Source organism: Zootoca vivipara, chromosome 7 (genome assembly GCF_965207765.1).
Source record: "Zootoca vivipara chromosome 7, rZooViv2.hap1.1, whole genome shotgun sequence".
Taxonomy (NCBI): domain Eukaryota; kingdom Metazoa; phylum Chordata; class Lepidosauria; order Squamata; family Lacertidae; genus Zootoca; species Zootoca vivipara.
Window position 1 is genome coordinate 6,114,339 of NC_142590.1, and position 13,710 is coordinate 6,128,048.

At 44.4% G+C, this 13,710-nt stretch overlaps 1 protein-coding gene across 6 annotated transcripts in view; it reads left to right on the forward strand.

Moving 5' to 3' along the window:
- ABL2 (ABL proto-oncogene 2, non-receptor tyrosine kinase) overlaps nucleotides 1–13,710 on the forward strand; it is a 49,809-nt gene that overhangs the window by 19,668 nt on the left and 16,431 nt on the right. For 4 of the 6 annotated variants that reach the window (XM_088673688.1, XM_088673689.1, XM_035121671.3 and 1 more), the window contains exons 2-4: nucleotides 8,825–8,995; nucleotides 10,385–10,680; nucleotides 13,092–13,364. In XM_088673688.1, coding sequence (XP_088529814.1) covers nucleotides 8,825–8,995; nucleotides 10,385–10,680; nucleotides 13,092–13,364 — 740 coding nt within the window. Of the gene's footprint in view, nucleotides 1–4,286; nucleotides 4,558–8,824; nucleotides 8,996–10,384; nucleotides 10,681–13,091; nucleotides 13,365–13,710 lie in introns of those variants that run through there. The other 2 variants (XM_088673690.1, XM_035121675.3) reach the window with 1 other exon arrangement.

The following is a 13,710-nucleotide window of genomic DNA, read 5'->3' on the forward strand; positions in this document are numbered from 1 at the left end:
TGACCGGCATGGGGGAAAGAGAGGTTGCACCCCTGGAAGGTTTTGGGTGGGGAAAACCCACTCCTTCCAAGAGGGTTCTTGCCAGGGGGTTGATCAGAAAACTTGCATTTATAGAAAGCCCTTGACCATAGACATTGGTATTAGGGCAGGGTGATGTATTACCCACAATCAGTTTGAATTCCACATCATGGTAAAGGTTTCATAATATGAACATGGAAATATATTGCAAATTACGATGTGTGCATGCGCTATGGGAAAATTTTTGATGTGGGAAACACCATGAAGCCAGTCATCACTTCTCTCATGATTCCTGCCTCCCCTGTTGCTCTGTGCAATATAAAATAATAGTTGTAACAATATGTTAAAGGTAAGAAAAATACATCAGTTTTAGACCCCTAAATAGTAGTGGTTGTCAGGACATTACCCCGTTCGCCTCTACATAGTTCCATCCATATTTCAGACATTGTGATATATTGGCATATCACGATGTTTAGTGGATTGAAAACGAGACATTGCTCAACCCTAATCAGTTTCTTTTCCTGAGTGCTTTCTTTTACATTGTTTGGAGCAGACATTCTATTTTTATAGGGTAACAATTCACTCTAAACACAACTTCAGCTAATGCTATTCTAGGTTGCATCAACAGAAATAAGGTGTCCCAGGGGAGCTCTATTGTGCCTTGGTCAGGCCACATCTGGAGTAATGTGTCCAGTTCTGGGCCCCACAATTTAAGGATATTGACAGGTTGGAACATGTGCAGAAGAGGGCAACCAAGATGATAAAGGGTCTGGAAACCAAGCCTTATGAATAATGGTTGAGGAAATTGGGTATGTTTTCCCTGGAAAAGAGGAGACTGAGAGGGAGATATGATAGCCATCTTCAAATATCTAAATAGCTGTCACATAGAGCAGGGGTGGCCAACTCCCAAGAGACTTAGATCTACTTACAGAGTTAAAAACTGGCAGTGTTCTACCCCCTTTGTGGGGGTTCAGGTCAAAGCTGTTCAGCTTTTTTAGGGAGGGGGAAGCCCCATTTTTTGGGGGTGCAGGGCAAAAAATGAGGTTTTTTTAGGGGAGCCAAAGTTATTGAGCTTTTTTAGGGGAGCCAAAGTTGTTGGGGAGCCAGTGATCTACCACAGACTTCCAGTGATCTACTGGTAGATCTCGATCTACCTGTTGGACGTGCCTGACATAGAGGATAGAGCAAGCTTGTTTTCCCCTGCTCTGGGGACTAGAACCCAAACTAATGGCTTAAAATTACAAGAAAGGGAGTCTGACTAGAACTTTCTGACTGTCGGATCTGTTTGACAGTAGTACATGCTCCCACGAGAGGTGGTGGATACTCCTCCCTTGGAGATTTTAAGCAGAGGTTGGATGGCCATCTGTTATGTATGATCTAGTTGAGATTCCTGCATTGCAAGGGGTTGGAGTAGATGGCCCTCAGAGTCCCTCCAACTTTACAAATCTTTGGTTTGATTCTTAAATTGCTTTCTGATTTTTCATAGGAAGTCACTCATGAAGGAAAGAAATCAATAAATTCTAATGTTGAAGAACTGCCATGCTTCCTAGTCACGAAAGTGGATTAGAATTCTCACCACCCCTAAGCATACTCTGAAATGGGGCGAAATATATGTGATTCCAGAGTTGGCAGACTTGCCAGTTCCTAGATTGCCTCCCTTCCCCATATGACTAGCTATGAAAAATATGTTTTTCCTGAATCCTTGTGACTTCATTGTGTGCATTGCTGCCCCACCTCTGTTATGAGTCAAAGCAGTTGTGCATGAATGCCATCTTTATTACCAGAGTAGATTGTCAGAAATGAATAATGGTGTGTGTGGGTGTGGGTGTGGGTGTGGGTGTTTCCAATATTCTCCTGTTTTGCAATCTGTGAGGTTTTCTGTTACCTTGGACATGTGGCAGCTGCTACCGGTAGTATCATGCTTGTGAATAGAGTCCCTTGTCCTACCTTGGCTGAGAAGCAACCCTGTACCCAAGCAGAGTGTGTATCTGTATTTATTGATCTGAGACACAGCTACCTTAACCTCATTGCAATTCCCCACCCCAGAAGTGTTTATTGCTGGTTGTGAACATCTGGTGAGTCTAGCTAACCTCAGGCTAAATTCTCAATGCTTTTATTATCATTGTTCCTACAGATGCTTTAAAAAAGAATTATTCACATTTAAAGTTTCTTGGGCACAAGGGAGATTTGCAAATGTTTATGTGGAGGTTGCCTTAAAGTGCTTCTCAGAAGTGTTAATCTTAAAAAACAGAATAATTTAAGCCCTCAGTACTTATGGAGACGATGTACATTGTGCACACCAGCTGATGAGTGGATGGGTGTAGTTTAGGGGAAATTACCTGTAAGGCCAAAGTGAACCCCTGGCAGGTCAAGATTGGCCCGTAAGTCAGAGATTCCCCATCTTTAATTAGGCGTGATGTGAATAAACCTAGGTCAGTCTCAGGTTTGTATGTTTCTCACAGAAGGAATAGTTTGGAAGCTTCCACTTAACCATAGTTTGTTCTGTTGTCTAAAGTGGGCTTATTTTGAACAAAACATACTTAATGCTAGTGATAGCCACAGTTTATGAGTTCAAGTAATGTAGAAACTGGGACATGGGTGGCACTGTGGTCTAAACTACAGAGCCTAGGGCTTGCCGATCAGAAGGTCGGCGGTTCAAATCCCCACGGCGGGGTGAGCTCCCATTGCTTGGTCCCTGCTCCTGCCAAGCTAGCAGTTCGAAAGCACGTCAAAGTGCAAGTAGATAAATAGGTACCGCTCCGGCGGGAAGGTAAAGAGCATTTCCGTGTGCTGCTCTGCTTCGCCAGAAGCGGCTTAGTCATGTTGGCCACATGACCCGGAAGCGGTATGCCGGCTCCCTTGACCAGTAAAGCAAGATGAGTGCCGCAACCCCAGAGTCGTCCGCGACTGGACTTAATGGTCAGGGGTCCCTTTACCCTTAATGTAGAAACTGCATCAGAGGAGGACAGGGTTGTGTTGATCCCCAGACTCGTTTATGCTTGTGCCACAAAACCATGGTTTTATCTTTCCTTGAGAAACCTTTCTGTCTTCTGAATATTGTTATAAAGAATGGACATCATAGAATCATAGAGTTGGAAGGGATCCCAAGAGTCGTCTAGTCCAACCCCCTGCAATAACTTAGTTATGCTCAGTTTCACATAAAGGAGTGTGGTTTCCATTTGTGACTGGGGAGTTTTCATGTTGTGGTAGGGGGGGGGAGCTCATGTGCACAGCCACTAACTCTTCATGATTCACCCTGACAGTGGCAGGTGCTTTTACAGCACACACATTTTTCCCTTCAGCTCCAAGTTACAGAAGAGGCTTTCTTCCTGCTGCTGTCAGCTGTTCAGTTCTAACCCCTGCTGTCTGAGTGTCTTCAGCAGCTTACCACTGTGATTTTGCACATCATCCATTTTGCATGGGCAAGAGTCAATGTCCAGTCTTGTCATCACTTAACATAATATTTTTTTTAAAATACAGAGATGTAATTAAGAAAAAACAAATCTGCTTGGGTCATCTTGGATGGAGGTAGTTGAACCTCAGAAATGCATCCTTTCCAGACCTCTTGGCTAATAAAAGTAACTCTGACTCTTTTGCTGACGTTGATATAATTAATGCATTAACTTTTTTCTTTTGAGCTTGAAGAAGAGCCAGCAAGTAGAGGAGAAAGTGAGTTTGGTGTGCAGGTGGAAAATAATTCCCTTTTGCAATGAATGATTATTCATTTGCCTATTCTGCTAGTTGAATGAGACACTTCCATACACCACCAGATTTAAGGGGTGCTTAACCACCCCCTGTTGACTGACAATCCCATTATCAATCAAATGAGATTCTTTGCATCCATTGTGAAAGCCAAGCAGATGGGATAGCTGGAGCCAGGAGTTTGTCCTTTGCAAAAGACAAAAAATATCACCTGGTTGCTTGCTTGGACTCATCACAGTCAGTAAATAAACTTTTTTGCAACAGAATTGATCTAGGAATATAACTTGAGACTAAATCTTGGCTCTTCAAGGATAGTTGTCAAGCATGCTGACGTAGTTGTTCACGTGTTGGAAAAAGTCTGCGTGTGTTAATATGCATTGCTCAACTATGCTGTGGAAAACATTCCTTCCCATCAAGCAATCTTAACTGTCATCCAAGAATGAATAAGCTTTCATTGTTACAGCCTGTCGGTTCCAGGAACGTTTCAATTTGCGGTTTGTTCCCTGCCTTCTAATTGTTGGAAAGCATCACATTTCTTAAAGCTTCCAGTTGCTGAAAAGAGGAATGCTTTGCTCACTTGCGTTGCCTCCCACGGCAACAGTCCTGCTTTCTCCTGTTGGCCCTTATCCTCTTTAGTAGGAGTCACATGTAGCTCGCCATGTCCCAGGGAAAAGCATTCTGATTTGTGCTAGGCAGTTGTGTGTTGGCTTTCGGTAAGAAGCAACATGATCCTGGGGACAGTTCTTCTTCACTCAAGCAGTTTTGGCAAAGAGAATGCTGAGCAACTGTGTTCCTTTTCTGAGGAGGCTTCTAAACCAACTTTATCTGATTTGAGAGGTATGTTTGGAAAGCAGGAACTGCATATGACTGTACTTCACCTCTGTAAGAACTGGGGACTTAAGTTGCTCTGGTTCTTAAAATTAACACTGTGTGGGGTTTGATTTTTAGATTCCCATATTTGGGGGTGCTCACAGGCTGCTTTTGCTTGATGTTTCTGTTATGGTGAGAAGTAATCTCCAGCCAATTGGAGACTCAAATTGCATAAGGAATGAGGAGAATAAAGAGCATGGGGAAAAGCACAATAAAAAAGGAGGCCTTTGACAAGGTGCCCCATGATATTCTAGTAAAGAAGCTGATAAAATGCGGGCTAGACAATGCTACCATTCAATGGATTTGTAACTGGCTGATTGACAAAACCCAAAAGGTGCTCATCAATGACTCCTCTTCATCCTGGAGAGAAGTGACTAGTGAGGTGCTACAGGGTTCTGCCTTGGGCCCAGTCTTATTCAACATCTTTATCAATGACTTGGATGATGGTCTTGAAGGCATCCTGATCAAGTTTGCAGATGACACGAAATTGGGAGGGGTGGCTAATACCCCAGAGGACAGGATCACACTTCAAAATGACATTAACAGATTAGACAACTGGGCCAAAGCAAACAAGATGAATTTTAACAGGGAGAAATGTAAAGTACTACACTTGGGTAAAACAAATGAAAGGCACAAATACAGGATGGGTGACACCTGGCTTGAGAACAGTACATGTGAAAAGGATCTAGGAGTCTTGGTAGACCACAAACTTGACATGAGTCAACAATGTGATGCAGCAGCTAAAAAAGCCAATGCAATTCTAGGCTGCATCAATAGGAGTATAGCATCTAGATCAGGCATCCCCAAACTGCAGCCCTCCAGATGTTTTGGCCTACAACTCCCATGATTCCTAGTTAACAGGACTAGTGGTCAGGGGTGATGGGAATTGTAGTTCAAAACATCTGGAGGGCTGAAATTTGGGGATGGGCAAACTTGAGGGCAACCAAAATGGTCAAAGGACTGGAAACAATGCCTTATGAGGAACAGCTTAGGGAGCTGGGTATGTTTAGCCTGGAGAAGAGAAGGTTAAGGGGTGATATGATAGCCATGTTCAAATATATAAAAGGATGTCATATAGAGGAGGGAGAAAGGTTGTTTTCTGCTGCTCCAGAGAAGCGTACACGGAGCAATGGATTCAAACTACAAGAAAGAAGATTCCACCTAAACATTAGGAAGAACTTCCTGACAGTAAGAGCTGTTCAGCAGTGGAATATGCTACCAAGGAGTGTGGTGGAGTCTCCTTCTCTGGAGGTCTTTAAGCAGAGGCTTGACAGCCATCTGTCAGGAATACTTTGATGGTGTTTCCTGCTTGGCAGGGGGTTGGACTGGATGGCCCTTGTGGTCTCTTCCATCTATGATTCTAGGATGTAACTTGGCAATGCAACTGATGATGGAATTGCATTCCCTCCTCCCACTGTGATATGCTGTTGTAAGCAAACAGCTGGTTTTTATCTCTAATCTTTTGTGGGAGTTGGATTTCTTCAATGCCTTACTGTAGCTGATGAAGGCAGTGTGTGCATGCCCTCTTGCTAACATTATCATTAATGCAGGGGAGTGGTTTAGCTCCTCGTTTGTGGATAGCATGAACATTCCTGAAAGTAATACCTAAAAATCAGCTATAAGAATGCTCTTGATCATGACACTGCATAGGATTAGAAATGGCTTTATGTGAGCAGTGTTGCTTCAGACTCTGAAACAAGCAGCCGCAGGTGGCATGCTACTGCTCCAACTTCCTTTTGGGCTTTATACGTACCTTGCTTTCATAGAATCATAGAGTTGGAAGAGACCACAAGGTCTCTTCATGTGTTCTTCTATGGCAGAGCTGAAGTTGACTAGGCTATAAGAGGCTTGCTGGTGCTGGTTTGCTCTAGTCCAGAGCTAGTTCTTGATATTGGGAGCTTTGAGTGGGGATTGGCTCTGTGCCTCTTTTGCATCATTGCTCATGCTTCTTTCCTTCACCCATCACGTCTCTTCACTGTTTCTTGCTGCTACCATCATCAGAGGAATTGAGGTGTAGCACCTTGGGTGTAGCAGCTGTTAGGTGAGCAATCTTTCCATTAGGTTAATCTACGGCAAATGTCATGTTCAACTAGTGAATGAGCTACCTGACCTTGGTTGAATGTGTCTGCCTTCATGTTCTGCTCTTACTTTAGGGCGGTGGTTTTCAACCAGTGTGCCGTGACACCCTGGGGTGCCTTGAATGATGGTCAGGGGTGCCATGGGCAACACTGGCCTCTGTCTCTCTTCCCTTCCCTCCCGCCTCTGATGCCCTCTCGCATCTCTCCCTCCCAAGGCTTGCACAGCTTTTTTGTTGCAGCAGACCTGGCCACAAGCTGTGGAGGCAAATGGTGCCTCTGGGGCTGGTCAGAGGGTGCTGGTTGCCAGGAGTTGAGGCAGTCTCGGAGTAAGCAAGCAAGTAGGCGAGGGAGCCCAGCAGACCAGTCTGGCAGCCCTTGCTGTTGGGAATGGACAGACAAGTCCCAGGCCCCTGTGGGGCAGTGTGAGGAAGCACCTCTCTTTGAGGTGGGCAGCTCAGAGACCAGGGGTGGCAGCAGCAGCTACCCAGAGGACTCCCAAGGAGAGAGGAGAGGAGGCTGAGGGAACACTCCGCATAGGAGGGTGTTTGAAAAAGAGTGTGAGGCTGCCAGCTCTGCGGGCAAGGGGTGTCATAACTGGGCTCCTGAGCCCCACAGGGGTGCCACAGAAAGAATATAGTTGGTCAAGGGAGCCGTGGACTCAAAAAGGTTGAAAACCTCTGCTTTAGAGTGTTTTCACTTAACATGGCAGTTGAATGTTTTTGCTGTGGTGCCTGATTTAGCCATACAGTTTTACCTTGGTTTTTGAACAGCTTAGTTATCAAACGTTTTGGCTCCTGAACGCCACAAACCCGGAAGTGAGTGTTCCGGTTTGCGAATTATTTTTTGGAAGCCGAACATCCAATGGGGCTTCTGTGGCTTCAGATTGGCTGCAGGAGCTTCCTACAGCTAATCAGAAGCCACACTTTGGTTTCTGAACGTTTTGGAAGTCGAACGGACTTCTGGAACGGATTCAATTTGACTTCCGAGGTACAATGTATATCAAATGGGGCCGCTTGTTTACTCATTTTTGTTAAAAAGAGCTTGCAATATTTTATTTCATTCAAATTGACAAAGATCAACTGTTGCTATTGGTGGGGGGGATCTGTGTCTAATCTGGGTCAGAGCTGTACAGTACTTCCCTTTGAACTTGAAATTTGATTTGATGGTTTAAGAAGTTCAGGCCTTAAAGCAAAGAGAAAGCTGAAGCTTGCTTTGCCCAGCATGAAATTTGGGGAGCTTGGCATATCAGTAATGAAACAGTTCCGAGGTTGTGTTTATGGTCTCATCAACCAATGCATTGACTTAGATTATTGCCTTTTAAAGTATACAATCACAGGGAGTATTTCTTGAAATATAAATAGCCCCCCCCCCATTTCTTTTTGACCTGTTTGGATTAAATCCCTTTCCATATGCTGTAAATGCATGCTGTTGGCATCCGTTTGTCTCAAAAGACAATGGAGTGCACCTCTGGGGGCAAAGCCAAGCTGCCGGAGAATCACAGCACTCGCTGGGGCTACAGAGCCTGGTAACTTGTAACTGTTGCATTTGCTGCATCTCTGGGGTGCAAGCCTGGGCAGTATCTATGGAGGTCCTGGGCTGCCTTGCTGGTGTGGTCCAAATAAAAGCAGAGCAATACATTTGGCACCAGCTTGGCTGCATGCTGTAAATGACACTTTTGTCACCGTCTTACCTGCACTTGTGGTTGGTCATGTGACCTCAGGAGAAGTAATAGGTAAGATTGTGGCTCCTTTGCCAATTGCCTGAAGCTCTGCTCAGTTAGCTTCTTGGCGCCTGCTTTGTTATTTGGCAAAGGAAGCTTATCTAGCTGGCAAAGAAGGCAAGTGCCCCAGGCAGCGGATTTTGAGTGCTACTAAGAGCAGCAGAACAGGAGAAATGTAATCCATGGGCCCCAACTCTTATCCATTTCCCTGGGGCTTGTGCACAATAATTTCCTACCAAGTCATGCTTCATATTAGTGAGCAGAGGAGGTGTCCTTTACATTCTTTTGCTTCAAGCACCAAAATATCTTGCATTGCTCTTGTTGCTGAGTTACACCTAAAAATATTTGTTTCCATTTGCTGCTCAGGACCAAATTCAGTGTGCCCATGGATTTTAAATATGAATACTAAACAAACATATTCTTTCTTTTTCCTCAGAGGCTCTGCACCGCCCCTATGGTTGTGACACAGAACCCCAGGCACTGAATGAAGCCATCAGGTGGAGCTCCAAAGAGAACCTCTTAGGAACCACTGAGAGCGACCCCAATCTTTTTGTTGCACTTTATGATTTTGTAGCGAGTGGTGACAACACACTGAGCATCACCAAAGGTAAGCCAAGCCATCTTCTGGGGAGGGGATGCATGCAAAGATGTATGATATTGTTCTGACTCTGGGGCAGCAGTACAGTGATGCTCCTATGGAGACTGAGATGATGATGTTGCTGTCCAATAAGAGGGAAGAGTCTGTAGCACTAGGGACAATACACAAGGTGGCTTCACTACACTTCTTCTTGCAGACATGCACTGCACACTTACAAAGCACACGCAAACATGCTCCTTTCTCTCACACCTCTCCCTCTCTGTCCAAGTGCATTTCTCCCTGTCTCTTGCAGATCACACATAACAAAAACATGCCTCCCCACCCTCACCCCACGGATTACACATGCATCTGTCTCTCCCTCTCTGCCCAGTGCATTTCCGTCAATTACACACACACACAAAGCATACTTAAACAACTCCACACACATTCAGGGAAGCCCCTCCAAGGGCAAAGTAGGTGCTTGCTTCCAGTTCTGTGTGGCCAGCAGACATCAAAGGCGAGTGGGGAAGCCGCCCTGCCTCTCCCATCCACCCTAAACATCCTTGCAAACTAACCAGAGTACAAAAGCACCATCTCTCCCAGCTCAAGCAACTGCTCTGCACTGCTGTCTCATTTCCAGAGGGTGGGGAGGAAGGAAGCATAACTGGAAAGCAGTGGTGCCAAACAGAACTGAGGGAGTGACACAGTCACCTGGTTTTCCCAGTCAAGGCTCCTGTGCCTTTGATAGCTGCATGCAGAAATTCAGAATTCCATATCAGGAAAATAACTAGGGAGAAACGCTGACACTCCTATTTTTGTATTTATTTGTATTTGTATTTTAACTTCCATACTTTGTCATGTTTTATTTGATGCTTAGAAGTGGGGTTTTTTTTTGGGGGGGGGATATAAAGAGGTAGGGGTTTTTTTAATGGAAATGTAAAGTGGTATAGAAATGATGTAAAAAAAGAAATTACTTGAGGATTGCTGTGCCTGCAGGAACCACAGATGACCTTCACATGTGCCAGGTTGGTGATCCCCAAATTTCTGCCCTGTGGACATACCTCTTCAAAAATCTGCTAAAGTTTGTCCCGAATACTGTTCCCACAACCAGTTATATAAAGGACAAATATGTATGAGGTCTTCAATCATGTTTAAACCACAAGGACATAGGGTAAAAAAAAAAAATCCGCCAGAAAGGATTAAGCTGCCCAGTCCCCTGAGAAGACAGGAAATTGTTAATAATCTTTTCGCTCCTCCCACAGCCATGCTGGATAGACTCCAGTTTATTTCCTGTCTCTAGCCTGAGCAGGTGGCCTTTCTTGAGTACTTTGTTCTGTCTTCCCCCATTTCTTGGCAGGGCAGATTAAATATTATCAATCACATTTGACCCACTTGGAATTTTCTCCTCTTATGCTTCAGGTGAGAAGCTACGCGTACTTGGCTACAACCAGAACGGTGAATGGAGTGAAGTACGCTCCAAGAATGGTCAAGGGTGGGTTCCAAGTAACTACATCACCCCAGTGAACAGCCTGGAGAAGCATTCCTGGTATCATGGGCCAGTTTCACGCAGTGCAGCTGAGTATCTGCTGAGCAGCCTCATTAATGGCAGCTTCCTAGTTCGGGAAAGTGAGAGCAGCCCAGGGCAACTGTCCATCTCACTCAGGTACGAGGGCCGTGTTTACCACTACAGGATCAATACCACCGTGGATGGCAAGGTAAATCCTCAAGGGAAACCCATTCTTTTTATTAAAAAGGTTCTGCCTTCATTGCTGTTTGAAGCAAAGACACCTGGAAACAGCCGGTTGTCATTGCTTTAAGCGACAGATTTGCGTAGCTACATTGCACTGTAATGCCAGACCTTACCCAGCAATTACCCAGTCTTGATGATCGGCCTCTGCTTGCCCCCTTGCTCCATGCTAGGAACAGCAGACGCCATGCATGGTTCCTGGGAATGTCTGTGTTAAGCCGCAGCTCAGCGTTAGGTGTGAACAGAGTCAGTAGGTGAATGCTCATGGTTCCTCAGATCATTACCTGGAGCACAAAACGGGTAGGAAACCTTCAGCCCATTGGCCTGAATAGGCCCACCACATGTCCCCATTTGGCCCGTGAGGCTGTTTCATCTAGTCCAACTAACCTGCTCTACACCCAACATTATAGATGATGTCGTCATACATGGCTTGGGTAAAAGGGGCTTTATCAGCAGTGCCTGCATTCATCCATGGGCAGCACTTCCCAAACTTTAGCACATCCTTTCTGCCTAGGCATTTCAAACCATGTGGGCAAAAGCTGGTCACCTGATGTCATTGTGGTGTCAGGTGATTGAGAGGAGGGTGGCACACCTGTCATACTTGTCCCATGGAGGGTGTGTGTGTGTGGAGATAAGGATCTGGCCACTGGACAGGTCCAGTGCGCCACAAGGGACGTGGGTGGCGCTGTGGTCTAAACCACTGAGTCTCTTGGGCTTGGTGATCGGAAGGTCGGCGGTTCGAATCTGCATGACGGTGGTGACCTCCCGTTGGTCTGTCCCAGCTTCTGTCACCCTAGCAATGCAAGTAGATAAACAGGTACCACTGCAGCAGGAAGGTAAACAGAGTTTCCGTGTGCTCTGGCACTTGTCACAGTGTCCTCTTGCGCCTGAAGCAGTTTAATCCTGCTGGCCACATGATCCAGAATGCTGTCTGTGGACAAACGTTACCAGTTCCCCACTCCTGGTCTGGAGGATGCTCAAGCAATGTGTAGATGGGGGTAGCCAATGTTGTGTCTGTGCACAAACGTTGGCTCCCTCAGCCTGAAAGTGAGACAAGCGCTGCAACCCCATAGTCGCCTTTGACTGGACTTAACCATCCAGGGGTCCTTTACCTTTTTTACCTCCAAGTGTCATTGGACCACATCTCCCATTAACCCCAGCCAACATTGCCAATGGTCAGGAATAGTGATGTGAGGTGAGAATATTCTCTGCTAGAAAATTCTCCAGGAATATTCTCCACAAACTGTAAATTCTAATGTAAGAACCAGTTTTACAACCCACATTTTAAAAAATCTAGTAAATAATAAGTCAAGCTGTGATATTGCCAGTGTAAGTAATGAATAATGATTTTTTTTTGATCCAGTTACATTACCATTGGCAGTTCTGAAATGTGAGCTACAGAAAACATTTTTTAAAAAAAGTTTTAAAAATGCTATTCATTTAATTTGATGAACATTTGAATTCATATGTATTTCAACTACGATATATGTAATAGCCTTTTCCCTATTTTGGTGTGACCGTATTCTTAGCAATTCTATACCCTTGGCCATACAGTGTGATTTTTTTATTTTTTTATTTTTTTACAGAAAGTAGCTTTAATGCTTTATACGCTTTAAGTACCTAGGCCTATACAGTTATGTGTAACAGCATGTGAGGTGGCCTTGATTTAAACAGTTGATGCTTCTATATCTTTATTTAGTGCCAGTAACTGGTTTTTGCAGTGCCATTCAATGGTACAAGGTGCCATTTACCAGAGATTGACATTTCTGAAATATATTATCATATAATGATAATATTAAGTGTTAGAGCTATTAGAAGCACAAGACAGCCTATTCCTGAATTTACTTGAATCAAACCTTAACGTGCCAATTGTATTTTTTTTTACTTGTCCTATAACATGTACGTGTTCTAATGGAAGAGTATAATATGATTTAACTACTGAGTTTCCTATAACAAACCTTAACATGACAATTACTGGTTCCATCACCTTAAAATGCATCAAAATGAATATTATCCAATTTTAATTAAAAATTCTCTAATATTCTCATTAATTGAGAATATTCTCCAAAAGGTTATTCTTGAGAATTTAACATCACTAGTCAGGAATGATGGGGTCCAGCAATATTTGTGAATCTTGTATCTGAGAGATTTGCAGTGGAGTGATTTGACTATAACAATCTTACATTAAAACGTCGTTTCTCTGATCATTTTTAAAGGAGAAAATATTTCATAAGAGGATTTTTGTGTTTGCTTACCTTCCCATTTTTCTGTTTCATGCTTCTGGGGAAACCCGAGTTTTCCTCCCCAGTCCCTTTCTGGACATTCACAACTTCTTCCTTTTGTCCGATTCATACCAGCTCTTCAATCCCTCTTTAACAGGTGTATGTGACAGCCGAGAGCCGTTTCAATACTCTGGCGGAGCTAGTTCACCATCACTCGACAGTAGCTGATGGCTTGGTGACAACCTTGCACTACCCAGCACCAAAGTGCAATAAGCCCACAGTCTATGGAGTCTCTCCCATCCATGATAAGTGGGAGATGGAACGGACTGATATCACTATGAAGCACAAACTTGGTGGAGGACAGTATGGAGAAGTGTATGTTGGGGTATGGAAGAAATACAATCTCACAGTTGCTGTGAAAACACTCAAGGTATGTTGCTAAGGAATTGTCTTTATATTTTAATGCTCGTTTGATCGGTTTTTATACTTGTAAATCATTTATAAGCCAGTTTTGGCATCAAGCAGCTGTTGGCACCTGTCTGTCTCAAGAGATTATGGAGTGCCCCTCCAGGGGTGAAATCAAACCGTGTTGTTTTTTTCTGTATTAGCAGTACCGAAGTGACCTCCCCAAGGCACAAGACTGGGCAGTGTGCCTGGAGGTCCTAGGCTGCCCAGACGACAAGACCCCCCCTCTCAGCCTCACTGATGTGGTCCAAAGGAAATCAGAGTGATACGTTTGGCACCAGCTTGCTTGCAGGAGGTGCCAGAAGGAGACA